Source organism: Cupressus sempervirens, chromosome 2 (genome assembly GCF_028749045.1).
Source record: "Cupressus sempervirens isolate cs-2001-9-10 chromosome 2, ASM2874904v1, whole genome shotgun sequence".
Classification (NCBI taxonomy): domain Eukaryota; kingdom Viridiplantae; phylum Streptophyta; class Pinopsida; order Cupressales; family Cupressaceae; genus Cupressus; species Cupressus sempervirens.
The window spans coordinates 666,551,060-666,567,705 of NC_143119.1; the positions used below are offsets into that span (position 1 = coordinate 666,551,060).

Here is a 16,646-nt window from a genome sequence, read left to right on the forward strand (position 1 = left end):
ATAATTTATTGTTATGATCATAATTATGTTTAGGTAAATGATTTTCATCACAGTTCTAAGGATAGGGTCAAGGTCAGGGTTAGGGTGAGGATTTAGTAATTTCTCAAATTCTTAATATGGTTGACTTATACCATGGTTTGGGATAGGGTTAGGGTTTAGAGTTATGGTTAGAACTATAGTTAGGCATATGATTTTCATCATTATTCTATGGTTAGAATTATGGCTATGGTATGAGCTTGGTGTTAGGACTATGTCTAGTGGTAGAGAATATGTTTGTGAAGTAGATATTGGAAATATAAGATGAGTGATTGAGAGGGGAGGGGTGAATCAATTACCACTAAAACAATTCCAAATCTCTTAGATGTCAATACAAACTTCTTATTAACTCAAATCCTTGCATAGCTTGGTTAGAACTAGATATTCACTATAACTTGATTAACAAAATAATCTCGAGATATTAATGTGTATTAACCTTTAGTAGTTTAGTTTTAGAAATATAAAGCATTAAACACATATACGCATGTCTACATATACGCATATACGTATGTATACATATACATATATACATATATACATACATACAATATACGTAAAATTATGTATATATGTATATGCATATACATGTCTACATATACGTATATGTATATATGCATACATACAATATATGTAAAATTATATGAATTATATAAAATTAATTCTTTTTAAAAATTAAATAAATAAATCGTTATCATTGATGAAAAACCAATTTATTGATGATGTGTAAGTGAGAGAAGTACTAAGAAATTGAAAATGATATTTATCAAAACCTAATCTTGATTTAAATCACTTTGGCTCCACTTCCATAGGATCATCTCCCAGGTTAGCCAGGTAGCGTGGGAGAGGACAGCATTCCGTTTCTGGCGAACTGAATTCATAACTTAAAATCCCTCAGTTGTGTAGATTATACCAGCGATAGCAATGGCTTCTTGTTCAACTTCTTCCCCAATTTGTTCCCTTTCTCCATCTTCAGCGGGTGCAACTGCAAGAGCAATACCAGTTGTTCAATCCGCCTCAATTTCACTGCACGGGAGGTCGAATAAAAGAGGCCTTTCACTTTCTTTAATGCCCACTCTGTTTTTTCCCTCAAAACCAGGTTTGTATTTTTCAATTTGCTTTAGTACACTCTTTTTCTTCTGACTTGTATTGCTGCTCTTTTCAAACAAAATTAGTCCATGTCAGAGGGTTTCTCGTAACTTTGAAATGAGAATATATAGCAGACTGGGATGGACTGCATTGCAAAGACCCTTGTTATTGTTTAATTAAATATGAAGTTTGAATCTATAAAGTGAGAAACTGAGCAACTATGAATTTGAATTTAGGAGCTTGGAAACTTTTAATGAGTTTTAGGAATCTCGTAATTACAAAAATTAGGGTAATGAAAGTTCATGGGCATCTTTACGCTGTTTCAATTACTTCAGCGATTGCTTATCCGAGTGCCCAATGTTTCAGAGTTAAATGATGAAACTCAAAACAGGCGTTGGTTTCTATATCCATTGTAATTGAAATTATTGTTCGTGTTGGTGTCTAATTTATTTTGGCTATTTCATGAAAGATCTATTTGGATGCAACTGTGCTCAATTCAATTAATTTAGGGGTTACTACAAGATTTCGAGCAAAGAGAAATAAACTTTCTCAAATTGATTTTGGAGCTTTAGAGAGGCTTATTCCTTGTTGGATACTGGCATAACTCTCAGTCATCAAAATGCATAACGAAATGATTGTCTGAAATTTTTATTCTAAACTGATAGATCTTTAAAGATAAAAAGTGGTTCTCAAGTTGGACCAGCTATAACTAAATTAGTAGTTTGAAATGAGGGTGACTGCTTATATGTTTTAACTTTTAATCACTTCAAAAAATGCTATATTAGAGCTATTTATCACAAGAGGCTTAATTAAGTGGCGGCGAGGTGTGGAGTGTGTTAATAAAAACTATTAACTATGGAACTAATGAATGCAATTAGAATACAAAACAAATCAAGTATATGGCCAACATAGAAGAGTTTAATAACAAAATAAAATAATTTTATTATTTTGATGCAAGTGTACTCCACTCACACACATCCACAATCAGCAACACCCGTCTTAACAGCAGCAATTGATGTAGGGTACTGCTTCATAAACACTTTTAAAAATTGGAACACATAGAAACACAAGTTGTTTTCAATGAAACTTTATCTATAAATCTTCAAGCAAAAGGTTATAAATCTGATATTACAGACTAGAAAGGGTCTGAAGACCTCTTCTAAAGTAGCAAGGCCTGTTGTACATCAGAAATTGCAGTCATACATGATTGGGTTGGGACCATGAAGGAAAACAATGCACAACTATGCAACTTATCTTCAATCAAGTGCTAACAATCTTCAATCGGGTGATCCATTGGGTGGAGAAGCTTAACCACTCCAACTTGTAGCAGCCATTGCTGAGGAAGACAAATTCAAGATCACTTTGGTGGTGGTTGAGGATGGAGTGTACACATACAATCAAATGTCAATCAGCCTGCTCAATGCCTTGACCACCTTCTGGAGGATAATATTGCATATCTTCAAGAAGATGTTGGAGTGTAGCTTCATGGCTTTTTTGGATGAGTAGTTTATGTACAGTGGATAGGAGATCCACCTCATGATACTAAGGGAATGTATGGAGAGGTGTTAGAGGACACGGTTGGCCCTCAATCCAAAGAAATGTTGGTTCATGGTGCAAGGCAAATTACTTGGTCATATAGTATGTAAGGAGGGATTCGAGATAGATTTGGACAAGGTAGTGGTTATTATTAAGATGGAGAGTTTGGAGGATGTGACAGAGTCAAAATCCTTTGTTGAACGCTTTATTGTTGGAGATTAATTAAGAGCTTACACAAATTTTATATTAGTTGGACAAATTGACAAAGAAGGGTGAAACAGTTGTGTGGGGAGCAGAGCAAGAGGAGGCATTTAGGGGCTTACAGTCTAGGTTGGTAAGTGCACCTATCCTAGCATATCTTGAATGGGATAAGGAGTTTCCTATATATGTGGATGCTTCCAACTATGCCATTGGTGCCCACTCTGGCACAAGTTTGCGTGTAAGGATTGTACTACCCCATTTTTTTGCCAGTCAACTACTTTCCAAGGCTAAGTGAAACAATAACACATTAGAGAGGGCAGCACTGGGCATGGTATAGTTTATGAGGAGGTTTGGGTATTACTTGTTGGTGGCACACTTTACCTTCTATGTAGACTACTAGGTGGTGATGTACCTAGTAAACAAACCAATTATCCAAGGAGGAGTGAGTAGTTTTTTTTTTGATTGGTAATACATATTTTATCGATTTCAAAAAGATTGATTACAAAGCTACTTACATTGGCAGGTTTTGCTTTCCCACCCCCAAAAACCTACTGAATTTAAGCAAGATTTAAAAAACAACCCAAAAAGCCCATAGTGCTAGCAAGAAACAACATAATGCAAACACCATCCCATCCCAAGAACCATTGACCCATACTAAGCAAAAATGGGCATGTTGAGGAACAAAGACCAGACACTAGACATCAAAGTAACCAACCCGCCACCCCCTCCTTGGAGAAGTTAGGAATGGACAAGCCACGACGAGCCTCCTAAGCATCACCACCACCACCAACCACACTGCCACCCTCGTGAACACCACCATGGCTCGACCGTTTGGAAGGAAATTATCGTGAGGGACAAGATAACCATCATTGCACAAAGGGGTTGTTGACTTCATTGGGGTGTGCTTCATCTTTCTCCTCGTCTCAGCTTCCAATTCCAATCTCTCCATTTCCATTTTTTTGTAGAAAATCTAAAATGTCCCGCCACTCCTTTCGCACATCCACCATTTGCACCACTATTAGACGGGAGGAAGTCCAAATGACCAAGAGTTGCAATTCCTTGACACTACCACCAATTAGTTGCCATGGACCTTGATTCATGTGTAGGCCTACACCCACCTCAGCCCTACCTACAATCTCCACAAGTCCACCAAACCATTTGGGTTCCAAACACGCATGAGCCACCTGTAACGTCTCTTCTTTTGACAAACTAACCATCAAAGCAAAAGCGAGGAACAACGAGGAGATATCCAAGTTGATCCTAGGCCGTAGGTTAGAGTGGGAAACTCTTCTCCCAACATCAAACACATAGCCTCCCAAAACTCCTCATGATCAATCTTGAACACATTCCTAATTCTGTGCACATAAGTTGCCCCCTAGAACTAGACAATTGACTTGAGGATTCCAATGAGAAATTAGCCTCCATACACCAAGAAACCCCAAAACAGGATAGAGCACTGGTGAGAACACAACTCCACCACCCCCACAAACCAACCTTTGAAGGTTAGTGAAGCCTCTAGAAACAATTCCCATCACTAAACGTGACGTGGAGACATCAAATCACTCAATACTATACTAAATGCAAAATCAAAGAAAATCTTGCACCGTACATCACATGTGCTGCCACCTCACCCTCAAGGCCTCACCCATCGTAGAGACAATAAAAAAGTACTCCCCCCACCTCCAAATTCATAAGCCACCCAATGTCACATCATTAAGATGATCGAAAAATGATTTAAAAAACACCCCAAGAACCTAAAAAAGTTCAAATTTATCCACCAATGACCCTTCACCCTGACATTAGCTATTTGTCTGCGATTGTGTTGGTCTCCAAAGAACATGGGACACTTGAAAGTCAACAAATTCATCAAGAAGAGCATGAATCCTTCTAAGTTGCTTATTGAGATACTAACTATACATCTCATCTTTTGCAATGCCACTCACAACAAGTTGTGAATCACCTTCTAGATGAAGCCTTTGAACTCCCAATTTTTTGGCCACGTGGATAGCCTCAATTGCTGCCAAACATTCTGCTTCATTATTTGTACCATCTACCAACCTTTTGGCACCAAGAGCAAGGATACTCCCATTCTCATTGCAAGCTACGAAACTAGACACCAAAGGACCAAGGTTGCCCTTAGAGGTGCCGTCAAAATTAATCTTAATCCATCTCTTCTCTGGTGGATGCCATCTTGGTTTATCTACACCATCTTGTAGAGGTTTAACCCTCTGCTTCCCATTAACGGGCAAGTGAGTAGGTGGTTACTCCAATGCAAAAGTTCACCTTCAATATTTTGGTAAGATCTGGAAAGAGCCATATCATAGCAGAACAACTCTCAAGGATCAAGTCTAGAGAGACTCCAAAAGCGGTTAATAAAGATTTCCTTATTGCCCACCTATTTTGGATAGCTTGTTGCTACCTTGCTACGAAAACACTGGTGAACACCTATCTACCTCCACATGTTGGAGGGACATGCTGCTAAGTGAACAAAAGAAGTTGGCCTAAAAAAGTAAGACCTTTCAACTCATTGATAGGTTGTCATGTAAGATGGGTTTGAACCAGGTGTTACAAAGATGTGTGATGTAGGAGGAGATTCTAGGAGTGTTAAAGGAGTCACACAAAGGGTAATTTGGAGGCCATGTGATGTTGACGTTTCATATCAGAATTGAAGATAAACAATGGACAAAATAACTGAACAAAAGACAACAAATTATCTAGGGAAAAACCTTCCTACTCGAGGGGAAAAAAACCCAGCCACATAGGAACCACTTTATTTATGAAAGAGTGGCAAATATATATACAATATGCCCAAAACTAGGCCTAAATCAAAGCAACGATCATCATCCCTAGGATTTGAAGACAAGAAATGAAATGTGCTTTGATACAATCATTCAACAAAGAATATCAATCTATATCAGCAAATTCCTTCTTGAAGAATATAAAACATTGCTTGACCCTTGATTGTCTTGCCATTACAAAGTGAATACCCTTCGTTGTCTTGACCCTCCACTTTCGTCACTCTTGAGTCTTGACTCTTCAATGTCTTGTCCCTTCAAATTGAAGATCACTTGATGGCTTTAATAAAAAATAGATTTTATATATATATATATATATATATATCAAATTGGGAGAAAGATGTATTTGAAGCTATATGTTCAACACTCCTTAGCTACGGAGCTATCTTTCTAGATATCCATGTCATGAAATCTCTCAACTTGACACCCACAATGGCTACACCTATTTGTGGAAAAGATTTTTATCACAAAATCTCTCAACGTGATAATGTCATAGAATCACTCAACATAACGTTCACCATGGCTACTCCGATGTGTGGAAAGAAATATATACACAAGCTCACATCATAAAGTCACTCAATGTGACATTGTCACGGAATCTCTCAACATGAGTTCTACTGTGACTACTCCCATGTGTGGTGATGGAGCCTTATTTTTTGAGTCTTCTATTATGAACCTTTTATATCCTTTTTTTTGTTTATGTCTTGTCTTTAATACTTGGCAAACAGATATCCTGGGGGACATCAATCTAATAAATGAGTTTCTTGCATTGGGCCTTCCAAAGAAAGGCATACCAGCAATAAAAAGAAGAATAGAAAACCAGTAAAGATGAGAGAGGGCAGACTAGCTCAATTGACAGAAGAGAGGGACTTCCATGTTGTACAGGCAGAGGTTTCTCATGGTGTGGTCAATAGATTACGAATTGAAATGTCCAAGTGCAATTTGACACAAATACAGTGATAGCATAAAATAGATGCAGAAATGAGAGGTCAATATCAAATATCAGAAATATATGTACTCAGATGCAATCCTACAAAACACCAGTAAGCCTTCCGAAGATGAGCATCTGCCCCCGGAGGTGCAAATACCAAATAATATGGTATTGTAGTGTCAAACACTGTGTGTGATTCCAATTTTGCAGAGGTAATCAGACCGACCAAGCCGCTGTTTGTGTATATTATATTGCCTGATCCAATTATAGTAGGGTCTGCAAGTTGTCTTATGCACTTACAAGGATCTTTGATAACAATATTGCTGTGATGTAGAAGTGATAATGAATGCGATCGAATGAGCTTTGAATTTGAATTGTGTGTGTAATTGTGAATTGTTCTGGAGAATAGATGTCTTCATTCTTTTTATCCCAGACCAAGTTGTTCACCATGTATGGATTATGGAAGAATGCAGAAATTGGGTGTCTTACAGTCATCTGCACAGCTCTTGGAATGAATGTGTGATCTAATGAATTCAGTGATTCAGAGACTTGTGGAATGAACTTGACACACAAATATTGAAGCTGATTGATTCACTATGAAAGCATATGATGTTGTGACCTCTTGAGATCAAATGACAATGATGTAATTGCCACTGCTCACCGATCCAATTATTATCGAAGGCACTACAAATATCTGAATAAATATGATTGCGATATCCGATCCGAGTATCGCAATATATGCACAGGGATTGCTGGCTGTAAGATATGTGCTGTTGTCTGTGTATCGATGATAGGATGTGAAGTTGCACCACAAAGATAAACCTGATAAGAATGACGATGAATCTACTGATATTCCAGTTCGTGTGGCATTGACACTTTCTCATACACCAAACTATCCCGACGAACCACCACTTCTTGGTGTGAAAAGCTTGCAAGGCATGAAATCGGATGACTTGAAAATGTAGATGGGAATGTTGAATGAGCACGGTGGATATTGCATATCTTGGATGCTTTTCTTCATAGTCATTCGGCCAATTGAAACTCCCAAAATCATTCACGACATTCACGATAGCAGTAAAATAATTCCGTGATCCATAACATAATATGCTCTCAAGGAAATCAACATTGGATGGAGAAAATAGATGACTTCGGACTAAGAAATTGAGAAAGATCAGAATCCTTGAAGCAACATACTTGCCAGAAGCAAGTATCGTAAATGAAGACATGCATATTTTTTTATGGCATATCTGATGATGAAGAGCCTTGTGACAAAGGGCATGACAAGGAGGAGCAGTATTAAATCCGCAAATCCCTTCTACTTGCACCCAGTGAGGTATTGATGGTTGGAAATGATAAATCGATGACTGTAGATGGGAAAACGACAAATCCCTGATAAGAAAAGATCAAGGAGTTGCTTTTAAAATATTAATTTCAAAAGAAGTCAATTGCCCATTCGGAGAAGACACGATATCATTAGAGAAATTCTAATTTAAAGGAGACAATATAATTTAATTATTAGTAATGAAAAGTCACCTTCACTTATACAATCAAATATAAATAAGAAGTGAGAGAAATATTACAAGAAGAGCAAGTAATGAGGAATATAAAAGAAAAATAAGTAGGAGTAGATGTTTTATGTAGTATTGGTAGATTGGATATTGTAAATGATGCACAGATTATTTGTACTCATTTTTCTAATTTAAATGCAAGAGCCTTGTTTTTCTTATTTATCTTGAAAATTGAAGTTCAAATACTTTGTTCAGATTTGTCCCCTGGGATTATTGATTTTAAATCAATTGCAGCTAATGGTGAAGAAATTGATTTCAATACAAGTCATTTTGATTATCAAAATTTGCATACGAAATGTTGTCTATGTAGATTTTGTCTAATTGGTTCTCCCAAACAAATTAAATTCAATTAGACTAGGGGTTGTGTTGTCAATCAAAGTTTCAGTCTACAGAGTAGTGGATGGTGTAGCATTGTCTCGCAGGGTTGTACATAAGGATCTGGAGAGAGTTTGACTCTATTTTCCCGATGCTGGACAAGGGACTGGTCAGCAATTTATTTCGTAGAAGTGGGTTGATGTTTGAGGCCTTGAAATCTGTGTTCCACGGGGACATGTCCCCTATGGTTTTGGGGTCGTACCCATACCGAGGATGAAACAGGGACGAATTTTGGCCGTCTCCTAAGTCATCCCCTTTTTTTGCGAATTTGGAAACCTCCCCGAAACGACCAATTTTTTTGGGTAGGAAACTTGGGGACAACCAATAGTACCAGGGAGGGTTTTGCCGTCCCCTATCCGTCCTCGAAACTGCTGGCCATCCCCTTTTTTCCAGAGTATCTGGTAAAGGCAAAACACCCCCAAAAAATCATTTCTTTTCTAAGTTTTATTGTCTGCGCGACCCCTAGACGTCTTAAAGACATATTAAAAATATGCAACCCATATTTGGTCCATTAAAACACTAACTCTTCTAATCATTTTTACATTTCACATACTTGCTAAAAGGAAGAAAAAATATAAGAGTAGTAGCAACAGTGAGGAAAGATTGCATTTAGTATTCATGAACTATTTTAGTTGGACTTCTCTTTATTTCATTCTGATTTCAGCATGATAATTGGAGCCTTTAGGCATTTTGATTTTTGCTATATATGTATGTGATATTGTTATAATGGAAGTACTTAGTATTTGCCATTTGATGGTATTCCATGTATTGATCTTCTAAAATGTTTGTGGTGAATGGTTTATCAATGTTATGATATGCACATTTGAATTATGTCTCTCTATATAAAAAAATCCCCTATGTTTTTAATCGTCGTCCCCTAAGGTCCCGTCCCCTAAATTTTGGCTTTGACCCGTACCCGTATCAAGAACACATTCTTGTCCCCTAAAACGTCCCCGTCTTGGAAACTCCATGGAGCATAGCTTGAAATTCAATATTCCACCATATCCATAACTCATAAACACTTTTCCTTTCATTTAAATAATATTCAGTTCACAAGTAAAATACCAAAGCATTCATATAATTTCATTTTGAACAAGTTTTAAAGATTTTGCCAACTTAGAATTGACAAAGTCTAAGTTTGCTATAGAAAAGCTTCGAACCAAGCCACAAGGGTTTAGGGAAGGTTTACCCGCCTAGGTTTAGCGAAGCGTAAAGTGCAGAGGAATTAAATCAAGAGATTATTCCCGTTTGTTGGCCAAAACTGATTGAGTAATCTTATTAGAGAATTAGCTAAGCTCTTGGATTTCCAATCTGTGGTTTTGGGAATCAACAAATTGGCAATTCCGCTGGATAGAGTTGCTCACAATACACATTGTGAAGTTACCTAGAATTTCAGATTTCACAGATCTGAATCAAAGAGAAGTTGTATCAATTTGTTTGGAAGTGAACTCTATTGGAAGCAAGAACCTAGAAGATCAACAAATCAATACATTCCTCGAAAGAGGTGGTGACTCTATGCAATAAGATTTCAGTTGGTAACTCTGTTGAAGGAGAAGACTCAGAAGGAAATGGTAGATAGTTTCATTGCAAATGTATTAATCATTTGAAAGAAAACCTTTTATTCCAGATGGCATCAGGCCGTTGTATCTCAAAAGATTTGATTGTAAACCTAACAAGTTGTTCCCGAAGCTTTCACAACTTGTACCAAAGTTCCATGGAGAATGGGATGAGTCAATACTTCAACATTTGGATGCGTTTTATTATTTATACATTCATAGAAGATTGTGAGATTTGTGTAGAAGATTAGGTGATGAAGCTATTTGCCAGGACGCTAAAAGACAATGCAAGACAAGCATATGAATCATTACCTACACAAAGAATCTCATATTGGAAAGAATTTGAACATTGCCTCCTATATGAATTTTGTGATGTAAGCAAAAAAGATAACATGTGTTATGAACGAGATGAAGGCCAAAATTGCAGTATGGAGGAAGATCCTAACATGTCTCTACTAGATGCATTTTTCAATCAGGAAAGATATGAAGGTGAATCAGCAACACATTTATTCACGAGGATGACAGGCATTTATCTTCAGATACCATCAAACCACATGCTTCCATACCCTGATTTGAAGCTTCTTTTTTCAGATATTAGAAGAATACGATGAAGACTAGGAAAAATATACCAAATTGAGACAAAAACATAATGCTGTTTCAAATTTGAGTGGAGAAGAATTTTTCAATCTACAGGAATAAAAAAGTTAATGGATCAGCACATATTCTGGGGGTACTAGATGAAGGAGATGATAATTTCCAGGAATCAATAGTGAAGATGAAATAGAACAGCATACGACATATGAACAGGAGGAAGTTTCAGATGAAAGCTCTCATGGAGATATGCTCGAGTTCTCTATGTTCTTGAATCCATTGTTTGAAGAGGATCTTCTATGCAATCAAGTCCATCAGCATGATGATGAAGATAGCAGGCCTAGTGATAATTTTGAAGATAATGCAACTAAAGATATGTGTGGAGTGATGTGTTCAGAAACTGAGACATGCATTAATGAGGAGGAGCTGTATCAAACATGTGAAGATATGCTGAACTCAGACAGACACAATGAAGAGGATGTGTTGAAGAATAGTTCTGAAAATTCTCCTACTGTCCCATCTAATCAAATTCTTGATAAAAGAGAAGTACTATTTCCTGAATATGAGTTATCTTCAAAACCTTTTTGTGAGGAGAAACATCTGGAGTATGGAACAAATTGTGTACAAGAGGACAATCAAGCAAGGAGGATTCGTTCTAATGCTTTTGTAATTAATCAAATACATGACCATAAGGATCTTTCATTCAGCAAGGACCACAACACACCTAATGACTTCTCAAAGGCTAAACATAAGTCAGATACCAAACAATGCATTGATGAAGTGGAACCAATAAGTATTATTAATAAGGATGATGCACCTAATACAGGTTTGAAATATGGGCAATAGACTGGGAAGATGAAGGAAAAGCACATGTTATGCAATGGCCATTTTATGGCATTTGCTAATGGATCTGATTATACTAAGGAACAAAATAATACCATTATCAGGAGAAATAAGCTGTTGGAAGATTAGAAATGGGTGTTCGATTGAGGAAAGAGTCAAGGTTCACTTTGGGGGGGCCTGGGGTCAGCCAATTTCACTTTGCATCAGGGTTGAGTAGGGTACATGGTCTGCTTCTCCAGAGATAGCTGGAATCTCATTATGGCCGTAGGAGGTGTATGTCCCCCATAAGAGCCACTGATGGATCCCTATTTTTTGAGTCTCCATTTATGAATCTTTTATATCCTTTTGTTGTTTATGTCTTGTCTTTAATACTTGGCATACAGATATTGTGGGGGACATTAATCTAATAAATGAGATGGTTGCATTGGGCCTTCCAAAGAAAGGCATACCAGCATTAAAAAGAAGAATAAAAAATCAGTAAATTAAAGAGAGGGCAAACTAGCTCGAGTGACAGAAGAGAGGGACTTCCACGTTGTGCAAGCAGAGGTTTCTCATGGTGTGGTTAATAGATTACATATTGAAATGTCCAAGTGCAGTTTGGCATAAATACAATGACAGCACAAAATAGATGCAGAAATCAGAGGTCAATATCAAATATCAGAAATATATGTACTCAGATGCAATGATACAGAACAGCAATAAGCCTTAATAAAGATGAGCATCTGCCTTGGAAGGTGCAAATACCAAACAATATGCTATTGCAGTGCCAAACACTGTGTGCGAGTCCAATTTTGCAGAGGTAATCAGACCGACCAAGTTGCTGTTTGTGTGTATTATATTGCCTGATTCAATTATAGTGGCATCTGCAAGTTGTTTGATGCACTTACAAGGATCTTGATAACAATATCGCTGTGATGTAGAAGTAATAATGAATGTGATCAAATGAGCTTTGAATTTGAATTTGAATTGTGTGTGTAATCATGAATTGTTTTGGAGAATGGATGTCTTCATTCTTTTTATCCCAGATCAAGTTGTTCACCCTGTATGGATTATGGAAGAACACAGAAAGTGGGTGTCCTACAGTCATCTGCACAGTTCTTTGGAGTGATCTAATGAATTTAGTGACTCAGAGACCTGTGTAATGAACCTGACTCACAAAGATTGAAGCTGATTGATTCACTATGAAAGGACATGATGTAGTGACCTCCTGGGATCAAATGACAACGATGTAGTTGCCGCTTATCACCGATCCAGTTAGAATCAAAGGCATTGCAAATATCCAAATAATTATGATTACGATATCCAATCTAAGTATTGCAATATATGCACAGGTATCGCTGGCTGTAAGATATGTCCTGTTGTTTGTGTATCAATGATAGGATGTGCATAAATCTGATGAGGATGATGATGAATCTACTGACATTCCAATTTGTGTGGCATTGACATTTTCTCATACACCAAACTCTCCTCACGAACCAACATTTCTTGGTGTGAAAAGATTGCAAGGCATGAGATTGGGTGACTTGAAAATATAGATGGGAATGTGTAATGAGCACAGTGGAATAACCTGGATGCTTTTCTTCATAGTCATCTGGCCATCTGAAACTCCCAAAATCATTCACAACATTTAGGATAGCAGTAAAATAATCTCGTGAACGACAACATAATATGCTCACAGGGAAATCGACGTTGGATGAAGAAAATGGATGACTCAGTCCAAGAAATTGAGAAGGATCAGAGGTCTCGATGCAACATACCGGCATGTAAAATCTTCAGTCATGTTTCATTGTTTCTGAGTGCATCTATAGTGATGACTGCCAGAAGCAAGTACTATAAATAAAGTCATGAAGATGGCGAATGTATAAGCACCTTATTTTAAACAGCTATCATGTAATGAACCTCCCAAACAAGCATACAGGAGGACCAGCATGGTCGAGATGAAGGGAGAATATAATCAATAAAAGCTTTCAAATACAATAAAAGGATACTTCATTGAAATCCTTTGTATTAAATCTTGTTGTCAAGTCGAGCGGTGAGTGATCAGGCACATAAATTGCCCATCTAAAATCCTTGGTCAAGGTAGTTAATGGCATGCTTGCCACCATGATCACCAGAGGTTAGGGTGCTAGCAGTTGTAAGATAGGCTGATTGGAAAGTGTCCATAGTCTCAACAGCTGTTTAGTCGACACTCTAACACCAAGATGCTTAGTGGCTGGATAAGGGTGTCCTAAGCCAACTCCCAGGGTAGGGAAAGCCTTTCTCAATGGAGATTGTGTGGGGATACTAAGGGTCCGTGGTTGGGAGGTTAAGCCCATGGCAATGCTTCTCCTCTCTTCCAGATGCCAAGGCTTGTTCAACTCAGTGTCATCAACTGCTTATTCTCTGGTAACCTTTTCATGTTTTTCGCATTTCATTTGATAAACATGTTGCTTCTATGTATTTGAATAATTCCTAAAGTCAAGAGTTAGATTAGGAAATGCAAGTGAAATGGTAGTTCATAACTGAACATCATGCGAATCTAGTAGTTAAATGGTTGTTAGTTCCTAAGTATTTGGAAATGTAAATTATAGTTAGCTCGTATTTCCATTTCATGTGGAGGAGTAGAATAACTGATTTAACTGTATCTCTTTTCTTTTGGTTAAGATTGTGATGTTATCTCTTTTATTTAAAGGTTAACTAGTTTCAGAATTTTACCTTGTTACACAGCCGCCCTGTAGGGGATTGGTAGGAGGCAATATAAGCTGTCATCTTGCTGGATAAACTGTCCCTGATGTTCCTTAAGCCTAACTCATTAGATCTTGGGAATGCCAATGGATAGGCTAACGGTCCGCCATACTTAAACTGTAATGTCCCCTTGTAGAATAGGATTTAATAATAAAAAATAAAAAATAAAAAATAAATTAACAATTTGTAATAAATTATAATGTCATTTATTATTAACTATATTATCAAAATAATAAAAAGTTAATATAAAGTCTTAACATAGTATAATATAACATTATATATTGATGAATGAATATAATAATATAATGAATGAAAAATAAACTACTATAATATGATCAAATATTAATGTCGATAATATAATAGTGATCAATAATAATATAATTATAGCATGAGTATAACATAAATAAATAATAATATTTAAAATATAAATAGTTAAATTAATTAGTTATATTGTCATAGTCAATGCATGGTCAAGTAAATGGAAAATTAGTACAAGAATTGTGGTTATAAGGAGAGACATGTCTCTCTAATCAAGAGACGTCACTGAGATATATATTGGAATAGATTCTCACGGGGATGTGATGGCATACCTTGTTACTTATCATGGCTGATAGAATTACTTGGTTCTTAGTATATCTTGGAGACTTTAGTGTTTTGTCTGGGGCATTAAATAAATATTAAATAAGTTGTGTTCTATACCTGTGAATATAAGTGAAGAATATTGTTTATTATTATCTCAAGCTTGAAAATCCTTTAGGTGCCTTAAGTATGAAGCATAAGGAGTTCTTTGTTTGAGTTTTTGATGATTGACAAGTATTGGCATTCCACTCCAACACGTGTCAAATTTGGCAGTTCAAACTATTTCAAATGATGCCTAGCTCTCTTAATGCCATGAGTTCCCAGGGCGACAATCATTTAATATCTAGCAGCAGATATAATGTGAAGGCTCCTGTATTGGTTTTCCTGTGAAGGTTGACTTCTGGCCAAGATACAAAGGATATCTAATCCTTCAGAATTTGAAAGATGGGAGTTGGCTCTCTTCAGACGCTAATGAACACAGTTGGGTTTTGCATATGATAATAAAATCTGTTTAATACAATTAACAGATTTGAACAATTAAATGATTTTAGAGTACCTATTCTTATTATCTGATTACTGTGATGAATTCATAATATGCTATTGTCATATAAGTCTTTAATCCTTAGTAGAGCAATGTGAGCTGAAAGCTATAATACATTCTTGGAATTGAGACTGCAATTACACTTTCATAACAACTGTTTGACAAAATGCATAAGGGAACAACTGTAATTTCTTGTGAAGAATGGTAAAGGATCTTACACCCAACAAGGGTCATTACACTATGCTATTGTTGGTGTGCCTGTAATGTGGTTCTTTCCTTTATCTTGAGTCTCGTTATAAGATGTTCTCTCATAACAGAGGTGTAAAGATTGGGTGGGGCTTTCCAGGTGTTGCTTGGCATCAATATATCACTATATGCATGCTGGCAACCAAGGGTCAGAAATATTCTGTAGCTTCTACTATCATTTTCAGTATGTAATAACAAGATTTTTCCCTATTATGTACGGTGTGTGCAAACTATATATCCCCAATAGCAATGTCCAGAACTGTTCCTGATTTAAAAAAGAAAAAGTCTTTGCATAAATCTGTGAACACATAATGCGAATATTCCAACGCAAAACTGAAACCTCTAATTTCTAATCATCCAAACTGTTGGAAAAAATTCTCTGAGGGGGAAAAAAGTGAAATTTTGGGTCACAATTCAGGGAGGGACATTACATGTAATTGTTAGGAAGGGAACATTACGGTCCACTCTTTCCACAATTGCTTGTTGTTCAGCAATCTCAACTCTGGATGCTGTAGAGTCTACTCATTCTCCCATGGTGCATTCTCCAACTAAAAAAATTCCTTAATGACTCTTTTATAAGTAGTTTTCTCTCTAGAGTTTATAATGGCCTCTAAAATCAAAATCAACTTCCCCTGGTCATCCAGTGACAATTTTGGCGAGGGAACTACATTGTGCCTGAGTGCCTTTTGGAGCCTAGATTCATAAAATGCATTATGTATTTTTCTGCCAGTTGGTATCTGAAGCTTGTATCTGAACTCTCCAATCATCCTGGTAACTTTAACAAGACCATAGCTCCAGGCTTAAGCTTCTCTGCTCCACTCTTCTTGAGAGTAAACTGTTTGCAATGTGAGCTGAAAGCTATAATACATTCTTGGAATTGAGACTGCAATTACACTTTCATAACAACTGTTTGACGAAATGCATAAGGGAACAACTGTAATTTCTTGTGAAGAATGGTAAAGGATCTTACACCCAACAAGGGTCATTACACTATGCTATCCATAGTGTGCCTGTAATGTGGCTCTTTCCTTTATCTTG

General features: G+C 36.8%; 1 protein-coding gene across 3 annotated transcripts in view; it reads left to right on the forward strand.

Annotated features, from left to right (window-relative positions):
• The first annotated feature begins 820 nt into the window (after nucleotides 1–820).
• LOC149575114 (protein CURVATURE THYLAKOID 1D, chloroplastic-like) overlaps nucleotides 821–16,646 on the forward strand; it is a 103,729-nt gene continuing 87,903 nt past the window's right edge. For all 3 annotated transcript variants that reach the window (XM_089814972.1, XM_089814971.1, XM_089814970.1), the window contains exon 1: nucleotides 821–1,132. In XM_089814972.1, the coding sequence (XP_089671098.1) occupies nucleotides 958–1,132 (175 nt within the window). In that variant the 5' untranslated portion in view covers nucleotides 821–957. The remainder of the gene's footprint in view (nucleotides 1,133–16,646) is intronic.